We start from the raw sequence: 25,187 nt of genomic DNA, 5'->3' as shown, positions 1-25,187 counted from the left end.
ATTTTATTTGCTCAGTAACGTCAACGCCCCTTTAGGTGACGCCAGGGGCGTCGTTAGGCCTATTTTGAGAGGGCTTCATATATATATTTTATTTAGATAGATATAATTCTATATAAATTTCAGTTCACTTCATTTATGTTCAATTTATTTAAATGTAATTTATTTCAGATTAATGCAGTTCGATAAAAAAAAGTCTTACTTGGACAATGACATATGCAAAAAAATATATATATTTTTAACTTTGCCAGTAAGACAGTCTTTCCGTTCCACAATATATATGCAAATATACAGAACTATTCATTAACATTTTTATATTTACAACATTTTTTTCCTCGTTGAAAAATATTGATTTCTATTCATGTATGACATAATGATAACATGAGTCTATGTTATAATTTGTATATGATTTCTTTGACTGTATTGCAGTTAATTAGTCCTACAAACGCCCCTGGGTGACGCACTCCCGTTAACCCGCAGCTCCTCTGCCCGTCCATCATGGCGTCATCCTGCGCCGCTCCGTCATCACCGGGCGGGGCTTCGGTGGGTCGCACACTGCCAGCCGTTGGGCACTTCCGCCGGGCTCGGGTTACCTTCAACTCGGCATTTAAATTGAGCTGCAGCACCATCAGTTGCTGCTACATTCAGCGTCGCGCTGAGACAAGAAGATAAGCTACTTGTATTTTTTGTTTTTTGTTTCATAGCAGTTGGTCCTGAAGAGGAGCTCCTCCGTGTGTTTCGAGGGTCTTCTGTGGGCAGGAGAGCGGGAGCCGTTGAACAGTAACGGCGGTTTGCGCTCTGACAGCAGCTCGGTGCATCATTTTTGGGATTCCTCCGCTTGCCGATGGACGAAAATTGAATAGCGGTCACGTGAGCGGAATGATCTAGTTTTCGTTCATTGAATATAGATTTGGTACGAAAACAAAGTAATTATATGCGAAATTATTATTTATATTGGCCCGGGAGCACAAGTGGAGCTGCACTTGGGAGGACCGATGGACTCGATGACGAGGGCGCATTTGAAGGGTCAGCTTTAAAATTGATATATAACAATTAAAAAAAGATTAATCAATTGTATTCTTTATTTTATTAACTTGTTGACGAAGACAAAGTATATTAAAAATAATATGGGTAGAATATAACACCAGACCAAGGCTCAATATTATCAATAACAACAACAACAGTGATTCTAGTAAAGCAGAACAAACAGAATTTAATTAGGTTAGTTCTTAGCTTCTTCTTCTTCTTCTCTTCTTTCAAGTGAGGAACTCCTCAGCTCCATCTTTTATCATAAGACAAGGACCCCTCAAGGACATTGCATACTTGCAGACCTTTCAGGATCTCTGACACCGTCTACTAAGCAACCATGTTCAGCTGGCTTGGGACCGACGACAGGAGGAAGAAGGATCCGGAAGTCTTTCAGACCGTCAGCGAAGGACTCAAGAAGCTCTACAGAACCAAACTCCTGCCGCTGGAGGAGAGCTACAAGTTCCACGAGTTCCACTCGCCGGCTCTGGAGGATGCGGACTTTGACAACAAGCCCATGGTCTTACTGGTGGGACAGTACTCCACCGGCAAGACCAGCTTCATACGGTGAGGCAACGCACACACACACACACACACACACACACAGGCCCCCAGAGAGGTAGTGAGGTCGACACACCCAAAACTGGCTTTTCCCTGAAGAAGTTTTGTCAAGAATGATGAAGATGAGTTCATGCGAGAGGGAAAAAAACCCATAAAGAGCAATATGAGACAAGTCATCTCACACACATAAGCACACGCAACCCAACTGTGAGGCGCCACACCTGCACGCTTTATTTAATCCTTTACTTGTTCATGTGTCGGCCAATAAAAACACACACGGGCAAGCCCACCTCATACATATGGAGGCAGTACTGCAGTCTGATCAGGTGTGTGTTTGTGTGTTTGTGTGTGCAATTGGACTGACAGATGGACATGTTTCACATTAGGGTTTGTTCTTGGGACCTACTTTAAAAAAACACCTGGGGGAGATTAGAATTAAACCACGAAGACTTAACAAAGATCATCGCTCTATCCGAGAAAGTCAAAGCATAAAAACAATGCTCGAGTGAAAACAGAGTTGTGGGCCCTGGAGTGCCTCTGGTCATGGTATACGTGTGTGGCAGCCAGGCGTCGGGCCTCTTTGAACTGCAGGACTGCTACTAACAACTTGGCCTTTTGACACACGCACACACACACACACACGCACACGCACACATGCAGAGCATAGTGGGTAATTAGTGTGGTAAGCCTTTTAAAGCCAGAGAGAGGATGCTGTTAGTGTCTTCCTGCTATAAGACATCCCTGCAGTGTTCACTCTTCCCCCGTCTTCTGTCTCTCTCGCTGACACTCTCCCCCTCTCTCTCTCCCCCTCTCTCTCTCTTTTGTCACTCTCCACCACCCGGTGACAACACCCACATGTCCCCCGTCCCCCCCGCACCACAGATATTGTAACAGTAAGATGCAGAATGCTGAGTAATCCTCCATCGGCAGCGTTTTTTTTCCTTCTCGTTTCGCATCGCGGCCACTCTGGATGTGGGGGCAGTGCGGGGCTTTGAAACCGTCGGAGGGTTTGAGTTCCAATAATGAAGTTTAGTTCCATCACATTTTGGCTTTATGCGACTTTTAAAAAGTCCTAACATGTGTATGAATCTCTGTTTGGCGGCTTCAAGAAAGAGAAGATGCTATCTCTAATTGGCGGTTATTCACAGGCCAGTTATCTGGGCCTGTCTTCATTTTACGGCTGAATTTAAAAAAAAAAAAAAAAAAATTATGTTCTTCTGCAGAGTATTTTTTTTAAATCAAATTATCCCTGAATCCAAGTTTTTCCTAAAAATCATTGACTTCATACTGTGAATGTTCACCTTTTATGTAACTGATGGCGTATACTGCGCAGAATGTGAGGGATTAAAGGGAACGATGTGTGAGCTGACAAGTGAATTCCACCCGTGTGTGTGTGACAAGTGAACCATCTTTACATCTGGCCTCAGTTAAAATGCATACACGCTCACACTTTTAGATTAATGGATTCTACCCTCAAAAACACAAGTCAGCTGCGTTGCAACCGTTGCAGAGGAGATCAAAATGCCGACGGAGCTGTACGTCGGACACGATGAAGCATTTGCAGCGAAACACCTTCACACATTCGTCTTATAGCCCTCCTGAAAAAAATGTGCCGGGTCAAAACTAATGCATGCGTGCATAAACTTTTAATTTCTGGATGTCTGTCTCTTGACCTTTTTCACATTCTCGTTCAGCTGTTTTTCGTCTGCTTTCAAAACAAGCAGCTGGCAGGGTGGCGTGTTGCTTCTCCATGTACATATTCGTTTAAACATCTTTATTTTACCTTTTTTTTAATTTATTAAGAAACTCCAGAAGTAGTTGTGACTTGTTTTAAGGTGATTGTAATTGCAGTGATTTCCTCTTTTGTTACCACGCCACCACTGACGGTCGTCGCCACGACCTCGCTGTCTCTCCACCTCCGTCTGAACCAACCGCCCAGCAAACTTAAACCCAACTCGATGCTGCAGAGTTTGGGCCTTTTTTTTAAGCCAACGAGGCTGTAAAATTCCCCTAACTTTGTTCCAGCAGCTTCTAATTCAAAGCAGATCTGATTCATGAACTTCTTTTTCCCATTCAGACGCTCTAATTAGATTTAGATGTAGCTCACATCTGTCCCGCTGTCTCCAGTTGACTGGGTTTTTATTATATATTTATTATATAATTCATATATATATTTATTATATGTATTATATATAGATATGAATTATATAATACATATATATATATTATTTATTATATAATTCATATATATATATATATGTGTGTATATATATATGATTTATTATATATATTTATATAATTCATATATATAAATTATATAATAAATATATAAAATAAATCCTATATACAGGACTGTCTCAGAAAATTAGAATATTGTGATAAAGTTCTTTATTTTCTGTAATGCAATTAAAAAAACAAATGTCATGCATTCTGGATTCATTACAAATCAACTGAAATATTGCAAGCCTTTTATTCTTTTAATATTGCTGATTATGGCTTACAGCTTAAGAAAACTCTAAAATCCTATCTCATAAAATTTTAATATTTCCTCAGACCAAGTAAAAAAAAAGATTTATAACAGCTGAGTGTTTGTCAAGGCTCAGAAAACCCTTGCAGGTGTTTCGAGTTAATTAGACAATTCAAGTGATTTGTTTAATACCCTACTAGTATACTTTTTCATGATATTATAATATTTAGAGATAGGATATTTGAGTTTTCTTAAGCTGTAAGCCATAATCAGCAATAAATCAGAATAAAAGGCTTGCAATATTTCAGTTGATTTGTAATGAATCCAGAATGCATGACATTTTTGTTTTTTTAATTGCATTACAGAAAATAAAGAACTTCATCACAATATTCTAATTTTCTGAGACAGTCCTGTATACAGGAATGATTAATTCATTTAGACTAACATTGTTTGCTTCAGAGACTTTTAAACGTGTATGTCTTTAAAGTCCTATTCATGTCTCATAATAGCTGCACACTTGTTCATTGTCTCGGATAGCATCTTCTGGAGGCTCCGTTTATCAAAAACATCTCGCCTCTTGCCTTCTGTTTTGTGTAACGCTCCATCACACCATCTCGCCTCTGCAGCTACCTGTTGGAGCAGGATTTCCCCGGCATGCGGATCGGCCCCGAACCCACCACGGATTCCTTCATCGCGGTGATGCACGGCGACACCGAAGGAATCATCCCCGGCAACGCTTTGGTGGTCGACCCCAAGAAGCCCTTCAGAAAGCTCAACGCGTTTGGAAACGCATTCCTCAACAGGTAAACGCACGTGTGTGTGTGTGTTGGGGGAGAATAGAGGAGACGAAAGGTAGAGTGAGAGTACGCGTGAAAATCCACACCACAGCTCTACATTCCTGTGTGATTGAATTTCCCAAATGCTCACTGGTCAGGCTTTCTTTTTTAATGGCTGTCGTGTGTGTGTGTTTTGAGATAGAGAGAGCAAGTCAGTCATCTGTGCACCGTCATCCCTCTGGAAAAGGAAAAGTGCCAAAAAGAGTTAACTCTCTCGGTGGCGTCCTCGCTGTGAAGGCCCAACATGCTGAAACTAGACAGGAGAAGCGCTGCCTGTCAGACGAGATTCGGGGTTCACAGTGAGGACGACCGCTAACCTGTTGGTGTTCATCCAGCTGGAGACGGAGGGATGGAGGCGAGGTGGAGGTCTGGTGTGGGATGATTTTTGTTGTTAAACCGTTTTTACACTTCTCTCCTCTCTTCCTCTCCTCTCCTCTGGTGTGTTTTTAGGTTTGTGTGTGCCCAGCTGCCTAACCCGGTGCTGGAAAGCATCAGCGTGATTGACACACCAGGAATTCTGTCAGGAGAGAAACAGAGACTAAGTCGAGGTAAGACTCTTTTCTTCTTCTCCTTCTTCTCTCTCTTTCTTCAGTTTATGTTAATGAGGATGAACGAGTGCCAGCGTTCGTTCACTGGACCCATTCAGCTGCAGCGGCCTGTCGTCCCACTGAACTCTGAACCGCCAAGTCAGCGTTTCCTTTGGTGGTGTGTGTTTATTTTAGCGTTTAGCTATCAGGAGGATTATGGTTCATTTATTTCAAAGAACAGGAAGCGGCGACGAAAAGATGAGCTTTGAATGCTCTCTCGCTCTCTCTCTCTCGCTGTATGCTGTACAGTTGAGTAGATGGAAGAAAAAAAAGTTAAATAAAGATTTTGTGCTTTAAACGATAATAAATAACCATAGCCACATGCATAAAGAGAACTCTGCATGTGCGGGAACCATTTGTGTTGTTAATGATACTTTAGTGTGGAGACGACGGTGGGAAGAGAAGTTTTAGGTGTGAAAGATCTCGCAAGAATTCCCGTGGGGCTTTCTTACAGTTTGATATGTGTCCGGCGCGGCTGGCATTCCCAGCCCTAAAAGCTGGCATCGCCATACCAACGGCTAACATACAACAAAAGGGCCGGCATAATGAAAGACTGCTATAATTTAGACTATTTCCCCCACATTCTCCCACTCTTTCTTTCACTGTCCATCTTTGAGTTCTCTCCCCTTGTTTGTACTCTGTACTCTTTTTGCTCCGGTCTGAAGGTTTCTTCTACCGAGCGGGGCCCGTATTGATCGTGCGCCTCTTAGCAACTCTATTGGCCGACCCCACGCTGCATTAATCATTGAGCGCTGACGGTATCGCAAGGAAAGAAGGTTTTGTATGTTGTCGTTACGCCCCGATGCCGATATCGGGTATCTAGCCTTCGCCGACTCAAGAAGCTGGATTGGGTATCTGTCACAGTGGGAATCTATTCAATTCAATTCTATGTTAAATGCTATATATATTACATTACTTGTGATTCTTGATTCACGTTTTTGCCAATTTAGTGCTGCGTTCAAAAGGTTTACCCTTATTTAGAAGATGTAAAAAAAATCTAATTGTAAGTGTACGGTTTTTTAAATTTTAATAATAATTTAAATACATCTACATTTATATGTTTCACAGAGTTAAAGCAAAGTGGAAGTCAAGCCTGATGTCGCTTAAGGCCCCGGGTCCACGTAGCTTCCTAAAAAATAAATAAGAAAAAAAGCGTTTGGCCGATCGCACAACGAGTGACATCGTCAAGATATTGTTGTCACAGAACGATTTTTAACGGGTTGAACCGCTCCCCAGAACCTCGCCGGTGCTTTTCCGCTGGAAAAACACACACGAGGCATCCAGCTCATTCATTTAACTCTGGCGTTGGATCGGTACTCCGGTCGTGGAGTTCAGTGTTCCTGAGCCGGGTTGGGTCTGGATTCATGTTTTGTCATGGGAAGGTTTTTCCGTCTGCAGCTTTTCTGTGGAGGGAACACGATCACTCGGCTGACTCTGTTCCACTTTCTGTCCGCGGGGTCAAAGTGTCCCGTGAACGTGTTGTCGGACCAAATAAACGGCACAGCGAGGCGTGACCCCGCTGTTGCCCGTTGGATATGAAGAAGAACCCCGCAGGTTCAACTTAACGCCTACTGAGTCAGCACAGCTGTGTTTTCTCTATGTGTAAGTGAAGATTTAAGTGTGTGTGTGTTAATTTTTCATCCAATCCCCTCCTTTTTTTGCACTTCATCTGTACGCTGTGTGTCTCTTCATGCTGTCATTGCTTTTCTTCCATACCATTGCATTGTATTCATCACTGTGTTCAATGTCTGTATGTATTTATTTGTGTGTGTGTGTGCGCAGATGAGGAGTCGGGCTATAGCTGCCTACATAGATGTCTTTTTGGAGGTATTGTAGATAATAAACCTTCCTGGGCATCAACCAGCTACAAAAAGGCTAATTAAAGCGATATTTTGAAGAGTTTATGGACTGCTACATGTTCATCACTGGACTCTAGTCACGTGATTTGGGGGAGAATTAAAAAAAACATTAAAAAAGTTGACCTTGTTCGTTAGCCGGTTGTATATTTTTTACAGATTTATCCTTTTTTAGTTGTTTACAGAACAAGATATTTCAATAATTACTTCCCGGATGCCGTGATGTTTACGTTCATAATGCTCAGAGCATGAATCCTAGTTTTTTTGTCTTAATTGACACTTTTGTCCATGACTCAACAACTTGTCATGTATTTTAGTGACATTTTTTTGGGGGATATGTGTGCTCTACAGAGGAGGAATTTTGAAAGCACACAACTAAAACAGACAAAGAAATTGGGGGGACAATTCTAAACCGTTAAAGTAAAGTAAGTACTCCGAGAGCATTACTCCAGTGCCGCCCTTGGACCCAATATCGGTTTTGTATATAAGATACAAAATTAAAAATAAAGATTTTTGGGATTCATGAACTTGATCGTGCATTTGACCCCTTGACCTTATTTAACCATACCACCTAGCCATGGGACAATATGACAATTCATGGCCCGTTTATCCTGACCAAGATAATTGAGATTCAGAATATTTAATCCCCATAATCATCAAAATATACTTAAAACATGCTGTAATCACTTTACCTTACCTTTTGTTAATAAATAAATACATATTCTTTTTATAAAAAAACTAATATTCATGATGGAAATTCACCACTTCAGTCTTGTTTTTCCCCACATCGTGTGAAAAGTGCTCTCTGAAGAATGATCCACTAAAATTCAAAAATATCAATCGCTCTCTCTCTCTCTCTCTCTCTCTCTCTCTCCCTCCCCTCCCCCCCCTGTGCTGAGTTAGGAACAGGAAGGCACGGCTCAAACCAATTTGCATATTTTACACACTTGCTCACACCACAGTGAGGAATTAATATAAACACTCGACAACACCTTTAAAAAAAAAAAAAAAATCCTTGTTGGCGTAGAAGCCTTTGGCATCACGTTAGCGTGAACACAATAATACACATACCTCCACATTAATACACAGAGCCATTGTGGAAGTCTTTTACCGTGAGTGCTCCTCTTCTGGGAGGGGCCGCCTTTCAGCCACTTTGTCTACAGTTTTTTATCGCAGCTTCGAGGAAGGAGTTTGGACCAGTGGGAGTCTAATTTTAAATATACTCCAAAGCCATAACACGTGCAAAAGCTTGTAGAATTAATTTGTTTTCACTAACAAAGCCTGTCGATAAAATCCATCTGACATTCACTGCGCTAACATAAAGCTCCTTCCTATCAGTTGACCGCAGATGCCTCCGAGTCGCTCTCCCGTAATCTCAGCGGGTCGACCGTTGAAACTCGAGCTCACTAATCCCTCGTTCTGTCCTCGTGTTCTTTGTTCTCCTCTCATATCCCGTGGAATTTCTCCACGCGAGCGTCGGCTTTTGTCCTTGAGAAGGACAGAAAGTCAAAAAGGAGGCAATGATGGATCCCCGTTGACAGATTAATCAGCGATTTCATTTATCCATGCAGCGTGGAGGCATTAACCCATGGATTCACTCATTGGAGCGTTCATTAAGGCCACGATTGTATTTCAGGAGAAAACAATCTGAGCAAGATAATCGAATATCATTGTTTTTGGCCTCCATCTGTAAACGGACATTCTTCTCCCTCAGCATGTCGTAATGTGTCCTTGGTGTTGCGACCTCTGTGACCCGAAGCCATCGGAATAGCTTCTTCTCGTGGGGGGAAAATTGCAACATCGCAGCCGCTGTTCTTGGCTTCATAGGTTATACACAGTGTTCATCGTGATCCGTAACGGTAGCATCAAGTCAGGTGCCTCTCTTAAACGTGGTATGAGATGGGATCAAAGAAACAGAAAGTCAAAGGGATACACGATGAATTCTCTCTTTCTCTCATACCCCCTTTTAATCCAACTCTTCCCGTCCCTCCTAATTCTAATCCTAACGTCTTTTTTTTATTTGTTTCTGGACGCTGCCCCCTCTCAGGCTACGACTTCGCCGCCGTCTTGGAGTGGTTCGCAGAGCGAGTGGACCGGATCATATTACTGTTTGACGCCCACAAACTGGACATCTCCGATGAGTTCTCCGATGTGATCAAAGCCCTGAAGAACCACGAAGACAAGATCAGGTGCTGCAGCCGGGAATAAATGTTCTCTGTCCACCTTTTATGCCAACGTTTCAGTGCCAGCAGCGCTTTGCTTTCAGTCGACGTCAATGCCTCTCTCTCTCTCTCTCTCTCTGGTTGTTTTTGGCAGGGTTGTGCTGAACAAGGCGGACCAGATAGAGACCCAGCAGCTGATGAGAGTGTACGGAGCCCTGATGTGGTCACTGGGGAAAATCGTCAACACCCCTGAGGTATAGTTAGTTTTGTTTGTTTGTATTTTATTCAGTCAATCAAATCAAATACAATACAATATTATCTTATATAATATACAAAAGAGAGACTGAAAAGGTATAGGTAGAAGCAAAAAAATGCTTATAAATTCCTATCCTAAATTGAAATCAAAATAAATCAGAAAATTAATATTAAATAAAGAAGAAAATAAAACAAAATAAAAAACAATATATTTATATATACTACCACATACATCTTCCATATTAATATGTTTTTTTAAATTTATAACTCAATTGTTTTATAAATAATTCCCTTGAAAGCCAAAAATTAATTGACCATTCTTACATCCATTTCAATATTATTCCATAATTGGACTCCTACAACAGAAATACATCTTCTTTTAATCCCTTTTTTAGCCTTTTGTACCGTGAACTTACAAACATCTCTCAAATCATATTTACACTCATGTATTGAAAATAAAGTGAGCCGGAGGAGTTTGGTTTTTAAAGCTTTTCACCATCTTGTCTGGTGTTTGTAGCCTCGATGAAACCTTTTCTGCAGTCGATGCCGAGTAAAACTATGAAGGAAAATATGTATAAAAGATACCTGAACACTGGTACTACAGCTCCTTCTGGACTTTATTGTCAAAATTTCAACAACCACTGGTCGCCCTGAACCTTGATTTCATCTCCAATACACAATATTTGGAAATTATTGAATATTGTATCGATCAGTGGAGACCCTTTCTAAATATCGACCCAATTCACAATGAGCCTGATCTATACATTGTGAGTAAAATGACCTTCCTGACCATTTTTACTACCATTTCTATTTCTTTTCTTTATATTATCTTGAATAAAGCGGCCATACCAAAGAGGTATACGTTTGGTAAATCACAACTTGTTTAAATGCATGTGCTGTTGAAAACATACACATGTTAACATAGAGAAGATAACCACATCTGTCAACTACACATTGGAACAGTTTCTGACATATTGGGAAAAATGGGTTACATGCATCAAACCTCGTAGACCTGAATTAATTTTCATAAATTGCTGAATTTACAATAGAAAATGGATCACCCCCTAGTTTATAAGTTGTTTTCCTTTTTTGTGTTGTTTCTGTTTCATTCTGTATTGTTTTTTGTTATTTGTCTGATGTTTTGCATTTATCTTTTCTATAGATATGTATAGATAAGCTGGGCATCATCTGAGAATCCTCACATGTGGTATCAATTGTCTGGAAGACATGTGTAAATATCGAATTGATGCATACTTTCAATAAAAAAAAGAAAACATACACATGTTAAATACTTTATAAACAAGATCAAATATATTAATTGATGTGGAGGTATATTTTATCTCATTTGTTATGTTGATTTCCCGTCCCTCTTCCTCACCGACAGGTGATCCGCGTCTACATCGGGTCGTTCTGGTCCCACCCGCTGTTGATCCCAGACAACAGGAAGCTGTTCGAAGCGGAGGAGCAGGATCTGTTCAAGGACATCCAGTCTTTGCCGAGGAACGCGGCGCTCCGAAAACTCAACGATCTGATCAAGAGGGCGAGACTGGCCAAGGTAAGGAGGCTCCGAGGAGACACTCGGTGACGGAGCTGACGGCAGCGAGAGGTGGCGCGTTGCCTTGGGATGTTATTTGACCTGTGTATATTTTAAGCACAGGTGTGTGTGTGTGTGTTCTTCCCATCACTCACTCGCTCCACCGGCCCCGTCCAGCTGTTAACCTTGACAGAAAAAGCTTGTCGCTGTCACCGGACAAATAGGGCCAGACCAATGTGACCAGTCTCCTCCGAGTGAATTGTTTCCTGTTTCCTCTCCGCACAGGAAGTCGTGTATGAGAGGCGACGGGCCACTGCCCGTTGTCGTTTGAGGAAACGGAGAGGATGCACACACACACACACACACACACACACAGATTCATCAAACCGGGAAATGTGAGCAATTTTCCTGTCTGACAGCTAATAGGGTGTGTAGGTGTGTTCAAGGACACAAGGTGGATTCGGGGAAACATTCACACGCATATCACCACGGCAACATAACACTTTTTTCCCCCCATTATTAGAATGAGTTCCTTGGTTTAATGTTCGTCAAGATCGTGACATGAAGGTTGAGGATGAGAAAACAAAGGACGGATGAGTACAATTGTTAAATCCTTTGTCCTAGTTGATTTGAAGATATTCTTCGTAAATGCTCGGCGCCAGAAGAACAGATTATGATTTATTGCCTCAATTCCCATCAACGTTCCCATTAGAAGGTGGGAATGTCCCCGAAAAGGATTCTGACTTTACTAGAACTATTCCAGGACTTCTCGGAGGCCGACTCGCTGCCACGGTCAAAATTTGCCGTTGAGTAAAATGAGCTTCCGCTCTCCCAATGCAGGTCCACGCCTACATCATCAGCGCTCTGAAGAAAGAGATGCCCGCCGTGTTCGGGAAGGAGAACAAGAAGAAGGAACTCATCGGCAGCCTCGGAGAGATCTACAAACGCATCGAACGAGAGCATCAGATATCGCCCGGAGACTTTCCCAATCTGAAGAAGATGCAGGTAACGAGCTAAGAGTGCTTGTTGGGGCGACTGCGGTCAGCAGGTCTGACTTTCGATCAGAGGGTCGACGGTTCAATCCCCACCCGAGTCGATGGGCCCTTGAGCAAGACACTTAACCCTGATTTTGTTTTGTAACATGTAAAGTGTCTGCAGTGGCCGTTTGTCCAATAAATCAAATAAAACTATTAATCAAATTGCCACTGACGCACCGTGGGGGTTTTGGAGTCAAAAGAAAGTAATGTCCACTTCCGTATTCCATTATTTTTATAATTTATTTACTAAACGAACAAACAAAAAGAAGAAGAAAAAAATGCTGACACACACATGTGCTGGTAAAAAAACCATAGGCCACCCCGGTGCATGCTGGTCCTGAAGCTACCCACACCTACATGTAACCACAGGTGCCCAGTGTTACCCAATCAGTGAACCAATCCAAAAACTAAATATATTTAAACGACAATCACAATGTATTAAAATAAACCCAAACTATCATAAGAAAAAAGCTCTTCTAACTTATCAAAATATATAACCGAAATAGGCAATGATTAAACAATATTACTTTACAATAAAAATAAATACAAATGTCAAAATAAATAGCTCGAACAGTGTCTTTGAGTAAAATAGTTCTATATAGATTAAATGTATTATTATTATTATTACCTTCGCATTGAAAATGCGGAAGGTAACGTTTTGATCGCCATTTATTTGTATGCGTGTTATTCGCATAACAAAAACAGTTTTAAACCGAATCGCATTCAATTTGGTGGGATGATTGGTTATTATCCAGGGACCATTTGATTAGATTTTGGGATCAATCGGGTCAAAGGTCAATGTCAAGGTCATGGAAAGGTCAAAATCTTCTTTTTACCATAGCACGGTCAATTTCTATCCAATTGCCATGCAACTAATGCCAAAATGTTCATGATTCAATGCCCAATCTTGTGATATGTGAAGGTATGCGCTCTACCGAGTGCCCATTCTAGTTATTATTAGTATGATTCATAGATGGAGGGATGGGAGCGATGAGATCTAAACATGGTGGTTTTTCCCGCTGTCTCCTTCAGGATCAGCTCAATTCTCAGGATCTCAACAAATTCCAGCCTCTGAAGCTGAAGCTCCTGGAGGCGGTGGACGACATGCTGTGCCACGACATCGCCGGCCTAATGGAGCTGGTGCGCCAGGAAGAGAACCAGCGGCCCAACCCGGTGGTGAAGGGCGGCGCGTTCGACAGCACGTCGGACGGCCCGTTCGGCCACGGCTACGGCGAGGGGGCCGGCGAAGGCATCGACGACGCCGAGTGGGTCGTCGTCCGAGACAAGCCGGCCTACGACGAGATCTTCTACACGCTGTCGCCGGTCAACGGCAAGGTGACCGGCGCCAACGCCAAGAGGGAGATGGTGAAGTCGAAGCTGCCCAACACGGTGCTGGGGAAGGTGTGGAAGCTGGCCGACATCGATAAGGACGGGATGCTCGACGACGAGGAGTTCGCGTTGGCCAACCACCTGATCAAAGTGAAACTGGAGGGCCACGAGCTGCCGTCGGAGCTGCCCGCACACCTGGTGCCTCCTTCCAAGAGGAAAATACCAGAGTAAATGTAAGATTGCGTCACACCCTCACCCCAAAAACCTGTAGGTAGACCTACCCCCAATTAACATAATACTCCTGTAGCGTTATAGCAAAAATATTTGACCCCATTTCCATCTCCTGTTCCCGCTCTACGGCCGTCATCCACACATCCGCAGTCTTTAGGAGGCAAATATTACAACAAAGTATGCAGTTAAACGGCAATAAAAAAATAAAGATCAATAGTTATTGCTAATGTGCTGTCGGCGTGTGGATTCAAATGGCTTTTTACCAGAGAAGAACATCTGTATGAGACATCAAGAAGGGTCCTCTTTTCTATATGAGCTGTTAGGCTGACCAGGTGTTAGAGATGTTAACTGGTACAGTTATTAGTAAAGAAAAAAATCTAAAGCGAGAAAACACTGGAGTACAGGAGAATGTGAGGTGACCCAAATTACTGGAAGAAAATGGGAGAAATGTGAAGACAAAAAAAACAAAAATGGGAGAGATGCGACGATGTGAAGAGAAAAGAAAAGAAAGGAGATCGCGATATAAAAATGCTGAATATTATTGTATCGTCTTTAATCGATAGAGAAGACGTATGTTTGTCTGCAGTATTTTCCACAATAAAACGTGTCACGGTATCTCGAGATGCTGCCTTAATTTGGGCTTCCCGGCACCACTGACTATTCTGGCTTTTGTTTTCGTGGCGACGTCATAAACGGCTTCGAGGATTTCCTGTCTGGTCACTTGAGAACACACACACACACACACGAATGAAGACAGAGACACCTCACATTATTATAAATAGAAAATGCCAAGTGGTTTGTCTCTTATGATTTATGCATTGTTCTAATTATCATTAACATGTTTGGAGATGCTGTGACTGTATGGACCTGGACAACGAGGTATGGTTTGACGTGTGAAGACATCCTCAGCATAAATGTGTCAGACGGACTCTGAATGTTGAGTGTGTTGACCTCCTGTGTGTGTCTGTGTGTGTGTGTGCATACGGCCACGTGTATCAGTGTTAGTGTTCGTAACGCGTGTGGAGTCTTGAGAAGGATCGGTTGTTCACCTTGTGAAGGTGATGTCATGTAACCTCACCTGGCAGAGTGGAGGCTCAGCTGTTTGCTTCTTTTTGTGATAACAAAACACTAATCAACACTTTTTTTTAATGTATGAAAATGTGGCTTTACAACATGTCTAAAGTGTATCCATGTAATTTGATTCACTGCAGCTGTGTGTGTGTACATGTACATATATACATATGTTTATATAAATATGTATATATATACATGTATGTGTGTATATATACAAAACAGTTTGGGAAATATCCACATCATCACTTGCTCATATTTCACAGAACAAATCGCCAGAGTAAATATAACAAGGATAACTCGTTGGATGAGGATCTGCAAAACAAAGTCCTTGATATTCCCAAGTTGTTTTCATTCCCTGACAGATTGCACCATGAAGTCCTGTGTCCTGGTAAATACTCCATCTTTTCTTTATTTAAGATGGTCACGCACTGCTAAATCTGTACTTCACTGCTTTAGCTGTCGACACTAACAACAGTTCAAAAGTGTAATAAAAATTAATTTACTCTACATTTTGTTTTTACCTTGTTTCGTTTGTGTTTGGTGAATGGCAATATTTTCAGATTAAATTAGATTTTTTTTTAAAAGATGTATATTATGAAGTTGACTTCCTTTAACTTGGTCAGCCGTGAGAACATCTTATGCTACTGGATGAAATGTATTTTTATTTGATTAAACTGAGAGGAAAAATAAGAAACTGTTAAATAAACCTCCAGGATTTTAATTTGAATATAATAATAGCTTGTCTGACAAACAAAAAAAACTAACTTATTAAGGATGAAACAATGTTAATATTATATATTTTAATTATTTCTAAATCCCGCTGGATGCATTATACTGTTATCAGTGATGTACGGACTAAATAATCGTAATATATATGTGAAGAATGGTATTTTATTCTGCTATAAGATGAGTCTTACTGCCACCTAGAGCCATCTGAAAGAGGACTGAACACTAAAGTGAACTTTAAACATGCTTTTTTGTTTTTGTATCCGGAGATGCACTCTAGGGATTCTGTACATTATAAAAACATGTTTAGCTCCAAATAATAACACATTTAAAACAGGGGTGGAGATACTGTCTGGTGCTAAAGGAATAGAAGATAAATTCTTTGTGTTAAACCCGAGGGGTTCATCCTTATTTTGGATTGAGATTAGGGAGACATCATTCAACTGCAGTTGGAATGTGTGCGATGAATTTACACGAGGGGCAGATGTCCGCGTTATCAAGAGCCACGGACATTCACCATAACTTAACACAAGCTAAAAACAAGAAAGACAGGAAACGTAGCATGAAATATTACATTACAGTTATCGTCCAGGGACTTGTGTGTGTGTGGCAGGAAATCAGAGCATCCCCTCGGACTGTGAGACCCTTAAATATATACAGATAAACACACACATGCAGGGAAGATGCAGCACTCTCTCCTCTCACACAGGAAGTTCTGTTCTTGTCTGCCATTTCCTGTCTGTCCCACCTTGACCCTCACACACACACACATAGACACACACACACAACCTCTATCATATACTAAAGTTAATTCATACTTCAATTTTGTATGATTTTTTTTTTCTTCTGGAGGGAAAGAATCCAGAGGAATTAGAAATACGGTAGATTTTAATGACACAAAGCTACTGAGATTTAGCGACAATGGCAGGTGAGGGTTCAGGAACCGTCTCCGGATCATAAACCCCGAAATAGAAAAGAAGAACACTTGTAAATGGAAAAGCAGGACGACTATTTAAAGGAGCATTTCAGTCTTTCCTGGAAATCGAGGAGAAATGACACAAAACCGGAAAGAGGCCAGAGAGAAGGACGCAGACGGAGACAGGGCAAGAGAGACAGCTGGAACATGTTTGTCTCAGCGTCGGGTATCTTATCGTCTCAGGAGGGAACACGGTTCATCACGAGCTGGTTGTCAACGGTAACGACGGCTGTCAGCAGTGAAATATGAACGTTTATGTGTGTTTACGTGTTTGTTTGGTGGGGAGGCACGCACACGGAAGCTATACGTCAGGAACTGGTATCTGAGGAGGCAGGGTGGGGACCATGTTCTCAAAAACACACACACACTGATTAACTACTCTTTCAAGGATTTTTTTTATATTTACCGATTTTCATTCATTCATTGGAAATACTGTCTGAGCTTTGTTAGAAACTGCAGAAATCATCGTATAAGAAATGTGTTGTGATTGCATAACATACACTGCCGTTCAAAAGTTTGGGGTCACTTAGAAATGTCTTTATTTTTCAAAGAAAAGCACTGTTTTTTCAATAAAGATAACATTAATCAGAAATACACTCTATACATTGTTAATGTGGTAAATGACTATTCTAGGTGGAAACGTCTGGTTTCTAATGAAATATCTCCATAGGTGTATAGAGGCCCATTTCCATCAACTATCACTCCAGTGTTCTAATGGTACATTGTGTTTGCTAATCACATTAGAAGACTAATATCTGATTAGAAAACCCTTGTGCAATTATGTTAGCACAGCTGAAAACAGTTATGCTGGTGATATAAGCTATACAACTGGCCTTCCTTTGAGCTTGATGTTTGAAGAACAAAATTAATACTTCAAATATTAATCATTATTTCTAACCTTGTCAATGTCTTGACTATATTTTCTATTCAATTTTCAATTCATTTGATAAATAAAAGTGAGTTTTCATGGAAGACACGGAATTGTCTGGATGACCCCAAACTTTTGAACGGTAGTGTATGTTCATCAGTGCATTCATAATTCTAATCAAACCCAACTGTGCAGAAGTGCCTTAAACATGCATTCTTTCCACTGGCCACCAGGGGGCGGCGACTCCGGGTTGCAAAAAGAAGTCGGATTTGTAAACAAATTAAATGTTTGCATACATGCGACAATAAAAACATATGATATGATATCTTTTGGCTTACAGATTAAATTGGATCATGTGAAGGAAAACCAAAGGCATTTTATAGCGCTGTTTCAAGATTCAAGATGTTTTATTTGTCACATACACACACAGGGTGTGCAGTGAAATGAGACTCACCAGGAGGGGGCAGTATACCGATAAGAAGTAAGGGTAACTCACCTCTGCTTCGTGTGTGTGCGTGCCTGTGCGTGTGTGTGTGTGTGTGTGCTCGCCTGAGAGTGGAGTGGTCACAGGGTTGGCCGAGTGCTGACACCCTCCTGTTAATTGGCCCCCGCCCATCTCCATGGTGACGGAAGGTGTGGTGTGAGAGCAGGGCCTGGCAACAAAACAAAATACATATTTATTTCACTATTTCACTGTCCCGGCATTTCAGTTGGCCGCTCCCTTTTTAAGTGACGACCAATCAAACGCTCTCGGAATTTAGTCAAACCGTGAATTGAATTTTGAAGTCATTGTAAGTGCGTCGAGAGATACAATTATAAATCCGGCTGGTATTAATCAAATGATAAAGTAAAGCTTGGTGGAGGTGGCACGGATGTGAACAGGCGTGAGGTCAGACACCTGAGGGAAGCAGCCGGCGTGTTTAAACATGTTAAAAGTAACCCGGAGTTCTGGCGGCCGCTCCGTGAACCTCCTCCTGGCTGAAAGGTCACAGTAGAGGTCAACATCCTGTTAAAAACACAACCCCCGCTGATGATGCATCGCTTCATTTATTTCGATCCTATACAACGTATGCCCGGCCCCAAATACGACCTTTGACCTTTAAAAAAGAACAATCGTCACATTTCGAAAGAAAAAAAGAAAGAAAGCGGGAGACATTTTTCTATAAATATACAGTATCACCTTTTTGACCGATGATAAAATTTAAGCACAGCGTTAACGCTATACATCTTCTTTTGGTGGACACGTGCATCTCATTGTGGTGTTAAATAAATAACGTGGATATACTCCATAAAGTTTGAATCTTCAAAAACAACAATAGCATCTCATCGGACGCTGCAGATTTCTCGTCGTCCCAAACTTCTTCCTTTTAAGAATTATGGAGGCTGCTGTGCTCTTAGGAAACTTGAGAGCTGCTGGCCTTTTTTTTTTCGTACTCTTGGCCAGATCTGTGCCTTGCCCCAAGTCTGTGTCTGAGCTCCTTGGGCAGTTCCTTCGACCTCTTGATTCTCATTTGCTCTGACATGCACTGTGAGCTGTACGGTCTTATAGAGACAGGTGTGTGCCTTTCCTAATCAAGTCCAATCAGTTTAATTGAACACAGCTGGACTCCAATGAAGGAGTACACCCAACTCAAGGAGGATATGAGCGTCACAGCAAAGGGTCTGAATACTTGTGACCGTGTGATATTTAAGTTTTTCTTTTTTAATAAATTAGCAAACATTTCTACATTTCTGTTTTTTTCTGTCAAGATGGCCTGCTGAGTGAACATTAATGAGAAATAAAATGATTTTTTTTGATTTTAGCAAATGACTGCAAGGAAACAAAGAGTGAAACATGTAAAGGGGTCTGCATACTTTATCTGGTGGCTTTTACTTGTGTGTCTGCGTGTGCGTGTGCATGTGAGTGGAAGTGCGTGTGCTGTTTCCTTTCAGTTTTCATCATCTTATGCAAGAGGCGTCCCAATGAGGAATTCCCTGATACGTTATCGTTAAGGAACTTTATGCTTTTGGTATTTTCTTTAAAAAAGCAAGAGCAGGCACCAGACTGGCTGAGTACGTGTTATCTACTCTGGAAGCTCGGAAGTTAAACTATTCATCAAAACGATTCCCAATGATTGATATGTGAACGGTGAGGTCAAGGTATTGAGAACTAACGTCACTTAAAGGGGAAGTTACCGATTTAACACATCAAGATTATTGAATTAGTGGATGATGTTTACCAGGAAAGGAGGGTCCGATGAAAGACGTTATCGAGTTGCATCATGGGAAGTGTAGTATCCAGTGTTTTTGGAGCTTAAGTCTTACTATAGGGTCTAAAAAGTTCCAATATGTTGTCCTCTGATGCTTCCATCTGGACTATTCTTCTTTTAACTAGAGTCTCTTGTGAGTTCTCTCAACTTAAAGTTACATACTACACTCAAGTGCAATATAAACAGCTGGAATACTCAAGTGCAATATAAACAGCTGGAATACTCAAGTGCAATATAAACACCTGGAATACTCAAGTGCAATATAAACAGCTGGAATACTCAAGTGCAATATGAACAGCTGGAATACTCAAGTGCAATATAAACAGCTGGAATACTCAAGTGCAATATAAACAGCTGGAATACTCAAGTGCAATATAAACAGCTGGAATACTCAAGTGCAATATAAACAGCCGGAATACTCAAGTGCAATATAAACAGCTGGAATACTCAAGTGCAATATAAACAGCTGGAATACTCAAGTGCAATATGAACAGCCGGAATACTCCACAGTTGCAATTATTGAACTTTTAAAAAAAAGAAGTATTTTTCACTTTATTGCAGATGGAAAGTTTGTTTTAATCAGTTTTTAGATCAGTTACCATCAGTTTTTCTTTCTTCGCTGTATATTAGGCCCGAGGTCACCTGCCACCACAGAATCTTTGCTCCACTTGCTCCACTTGGGGTTTAATTCTGCATATTTCAAGACTTCTTCTGCCTGGACTCTTTGTGCTTTAATTGCCTAACGTTGCTTTGTTGCGAGTCAGGGCCGAGCATTCTCTACAGCCGGCAGGGTGTCGTCCTGGAGTACAGGGAGGAGCACAGGGCGCATGGAGGAGCACAGGGAGGAGCACAGGGAGGAGCGCATGGAGGAGCACAGGGAGGAGCACAGGGAGGAGCGCATGGAGGAGCAGAGGGAACATCACTGGATGAATGAGCATCTGTTATCTGAGCCGGAGGAGAGCCTGCATGAGAAGAGGATGTGCAGCAAGGTGACGGTGGATATTGTTTGCTAAACATTTTCCTCCTTTAACAGGATCTAGTCTCAGAAGAAGAAGAAAAAAAAAGTATAAAAAGTATAAACAACCATGTAATAAAAACGGTATTTTTTAAGTTGTTAGTCATGAAAAATAAATAATCAAAAGCTCTTCTACCTTCAGTTGCTTCTCTTCATTACTGAGATGTATAAATAAGTTCCTATTCTATTTAAAGTCTATAAAAGTTTTTTCAAATGTCCCAAACGCAGATTTTTTTCTCAGATCAGTCTTTCTGCTGTTGATGTAACACTCAAACTATAATTAAAACTAAAGTGTGATTGGAAGAAAAATATAAAAGTAAAAAAGAGAGAAAGACTAACTCTCCACATGCCTCTGCTGCCACCTAGTGGTCACTCAGTTACCGTGACGTTGTGTTATAATTAGGCCTCCCCATCCTCTCCATCCTCCACATCCTCCACATCCTCCCCATCCTCTCCATCCTCTCCATTCTCCCCATCCTCCCCATCCTCTCCATCCTCCACATCCTCCCCATCCTCCCCATCCTCCCCATCCTCTCCATCCTCCACATCCTCCCCATCCTCCCCATCCTCCCCATCTTTCACATCCTCCCCATCTTTCCCCATCCTCCACATCCTCCCCATCCTCTCCATCCTCCACTTCCTACCCATCCTCTCCATCTTCCCCATCTTCCCCATCCTCCCACCCTCCCCATCTTCCCCACCCTCTCCACCTCGCCATCTTCCCCATCTTCTCCACACTCCCCATCTTCCCCACCCTCTCCATCTTCCCCACCCTCCCAAATGTCCCCATCTTCCCCATCCTCCCAACTTTCCCCATCTTCCCCATCCTCCCAACTTTCCCCATCTTCCCCATCCTCTCCACCTCTCCATCTTCCCCATCTTCCCCACCGTTCCCATCCTCACTGCATCACCGCAAAGAGGTGGATTTCCCATCTCACACGTCTTCTCACTCTTTTACCAAAATAAAATTGCTGTCCCCTTAGAGAATATTTGGATTTGACAAGACGTGAGGTTATCGGCTGTTTTACTATATTTTCTTTTTTGATTTTCCTGAAGGTTTTGAGCCATGAAGGCCTCCATATAACACATGCACTGTGTCTAACACATGTCTGTTTTAATATAAAGGTCAGACGTTACTGCTGATGGAGGTACTGTGTATGCCGTTTGCACACGGCCACGTCCGGGCACTGTGGTTGCATCACTCCTCTTCCTCTGCTCCAAACCACAGGCTGCAGCTTGAGGTGGATTTCTGCAGCAGTCAGCCTCCTCATATTCACGATTTCACTTGGTATTGACGACCATGTAGTCCGTTGTGTATGTTACGGTACGTGGTTGAGAGAGTGAAGCTCTTTTCAATCCACCACACATGAGACATTGCGTGTGTCTCACAAGTAGAACCTGACCCTGTGGTTTGCAGTCTAGCTGGGGGCCCTCTCCACCTCCATCTCTCCATTTCCTCTCAAGAATCTCAAAGATTATGTTTTTCACACAGAAATAACATCCACATGATATGCGTCCGCTTCTTTTAATAATTTAAAAGAAGCGGCGACCTTAATTTATTACAACATTATAAGTCAGTATTAATGACAATATTTTTATTTCACAGACGAGAACATGTACTTAGAAATAAACACGTTGGTTACATCTAGAAAGAAGATTTTCAAATAAAAATCTTAACCTGTGCTTTAAGAAGAGTGACATAACTTTAAATGCTTTAAAAAAAAGAGATTTTGGACATTATGTTTGTATATTATCTCGTATGAGACCGAAGAAAATGTTTCAGAAACCATATTATTTAAAAGAACCGACCAGCGGCAGGGAAAGGAACTTTACGTTTACACCACAGTGAATCCACACACACACACACACACCGACATACACACATACACACACAAGCACACATCAAATTACGGAGGTATGGATATGTTTTCTATTGTATCCCCCCCCCCCCCCCTTCCTTGTTACTGAGAAGTGTTGACCACATGCCGCCAGAATGCAATCAGTTTGCATGCTGGGTAGTTTCATGTTCTTTATGATGTTTGTCATGGAACACACACACACACACACACACACACACACACACACACACACACACACACACACACACACACACACACAGCATAATAAAAGTGAGGTGCCATGAGAGAGCCGGACAGAAAGAAGACATCTTCAAGACAACAAGATAGACGGGGAGGACATTCACGATAATGATGATGATGATGATGATGAAGAACCCCGTGGCTCTGATGACCTGCTCCTTGCTCTTCTTGTCTCTCGCTGTCCCGGCATATCAAGGTACGCTGTCTGCATGCCACTTTTTATTCATAAAAAAGGTCAAATCTATCTTCAGGTCAACGTCATCATTTCTTAATATCTCTCTTGGGGCCCAATTACAGGAAGTTGCGTGTCACGCAGGTCAAAATAATCAATGATACGGGCCATAATTAAAAAATAATTAGATAAAAACCAAGAAAAGCTGCCTTTAAAGGCCGAGTCAGCCGAATAAGGTTAAGACGCCAGCAGAGGAAAGGTCTAAAAGTTCTCTAATTATTTTATTTTTTTAAGAAGTGAAAACTTTTACAGTAGATTTAAGTCTTTTTAAAATAGAAATACTATTAAGTTAGGAGCATTTAAATGATTTAATAGATTGTTTTTATATTTTTTCATCAGTTTCCAGCCTTATTGTTCTATATAAAGTAAAACTATGTCGATGTGATGGTTTAGAGTTGAACACCGCTCGTTAATCCGACCTGCTCTGTGTCTTTCTGGGTTCCCCATCAGGCAGCTTCGGTCCAGACGAGTGCTGCTTCAACTTCATCTCCACGAGGCTGCCGAGAAACAAGGTGGTGAGCCACAAGTTCACCGACGAGCGCTGCTCAATGGACGGAGTCTTGTGAGTGACGTCTTATATCTCCTGTTGTGAAACTTCAACCAAGAATCCAGAGCAGAATCAGATTTATTGAGCTAATAATATTAAAGTTGCTCCGTTTTAACGATGCTGGAGAGAAAAAAGACACGCATGCAGGCTGAAATTCCACTGCTGGGATTTATGTTTTGTTTTTGTAATGGTTGCTGAGGTGGGGTCACACCTATTATGGTATTTATAAATAGGCATGTTTTTATATGAGACTGTTTTTTTTAAAGCGCTTCCTAAATAAAAAAGGCGATTCAGAATTATCTGACAAGCAACCATGTGCAGTGGTATAAAAAATGGAGGACGCTTATACTTGGAGACGCATACAAAAATTGCTGTGCAACTGCATTCTCTGTGCAACAGGAGGCGAGCAAAATGCGTAGTGTACCTTTAAATGTTCAGGAAAACTATGAATTCAAGTTTTGGTAGCTTTCAATATATTCATTTAAAAAACCCACGGGATGATTCACGTACAGGCATACCGAAATGTAAGCAAACGTATGTACAGACATACGTGTGGATGTAGATTTAGATATAATAGATAAGCAACACATGATAACAGATGTTCAGTATCTGCTTGGCATCAATTATATTTGTCTCCTTTTTAGCTTCACGATGAGGAACGGAGCTAAAATCTGTGCCGACCCGTCTGAGCCGTGGGTCAAGTTCCTGGTCAAGGCCAGAGAGAGGCTCCGGAGCAACCAACCCGGACGCCATCTTTAAAGCCACACCTACAGAGAGGCGTGTTGGTGGTTCATTCTCATATAAAGCTTTCTATGCTAAGATAACAATAAATGTCCCACATTTTTTTATAATCTGTGCTTTTGTCTGTTTTAATTTGGTTTTAAAGCGATTTATTAAAAATATAGTGTTCTGCTTTGTTATTAAATACAAATTCCTTTCTTTTTTTATGTCTCTTTGTTTTCACTGCACCACATAAGCACACGCAAGCACGCACGCACGCACACACACACACACACACACACACACACACACACACACACACACACACACACACACACACACACACACACACACACACACACACACACACACACACACACACACACTCTTTCATCAGAAATGATTCAAGCACACTTTATACTTCATACTCAAACACTCGTGACACGTCGGAGTTGATGTGGTTTCCGGAAGAGAAAGCCATCGGAAGTTGAGCTCTGCAGGACGAAGGCGTGTCGTCAGGCACAAACAGTCACGTGTCGCTCTTTTAGGCCCCTGCAGTTCAACGTGTGATGAACCCCTCTGGCCAGCAGAGGGCACTGTTCTCAGCTCTGTTTCACGTTTTCTCCACGTGGAAATATGTTTCATATAAGTTTCTAAAGCCAGATTTTTGTATTGCTCAATGTCGACTGCAACAGCAATTAGATATTGTTTCATCTTTCTTTTTAAATTGCACAACTTAATGACAATAACTATGCAAAGTTAAAGCCTTTTGTCGATGAATTAAAACACACATCACGGCCTGT

General features: G+C 41.6%; 2 protein-coding genes across 2 annotated transcripts; both read left to right on the top strand.

The window, feature by feature from the left end:
• The first annotated feature begins 591 nt into the window (after positions 1–591).
• ehd3 (EH-domain containing 3) lies at positions 592–15,459 on the top strand. Its single transcript, XM_056428631.1, has 9 exons — positions 592–1,023; positions 1,259–1,590; positions 4,678–4,854; positions 5,338–5,435; positions 9,378–9,519; positions 9,647–9,746; positions 11,132–11,302; positions 12,122–12,286; positions 13,351–15,459. Exons 2-9 carry the CDS (start codon positions 1,364–1,366, stop codon positions 13,876–13,878), a joined length of 1,608 nt encoding a protein of 535 aa, XP_056284606.1. The 5' UTR covers positions 592–1,023; positions 1,259–1,363; the 3' UTR covers positions 13,879–15,459.
• A 7,492-nt stretch (positions 15,460–22,951) lies between these two features.
• LOC130202851 (C-C motif chemokine 4-like) lies at positions 22,952–24,607 on the top strand. The gene is made up of 3 exons (XM_056428655.1): positions 22,952–23,081; positions 23,568–23,679; positions 24,309–24,607. The coding sequence occupies exons 1-3, from the start codon at positions 22,994–22,996 to the stop codon at positions 24,421–24,423; spliced, it is 315 nt and encodes a 104-aa protein (XP_056284630.1). The 5' UTR covers positions 22,952–22,993; the 3' UTR covers positions 24,424–24,607.
• The last annotated feature ends 580 nt before the right edge of the window (positions 24,608–25,187 follow it).

Source organism: Pseudoliparis swirei, chromosome 12 (assembly GCF_029220125.1).
Source record: "Pseudoliparis swirei isolate HS2019 ecotype Mariana Trench chromosome 12, NWPU_hadal_v1, whole genome shotgun sequence".
Taxonomy (NCBI): domain Eukaryota; kingdom Metazoa; phylum Chordata; class Actinopteri; order Perciformes; family Liparidae; genus Pseudoliparis; species Pseudoliparis swirei.
The sequence above is the reverse complement of the archived record's forward strand: the minus strand, read 5'-3'. Positions and strand labels throughout refer to the sequence as shown.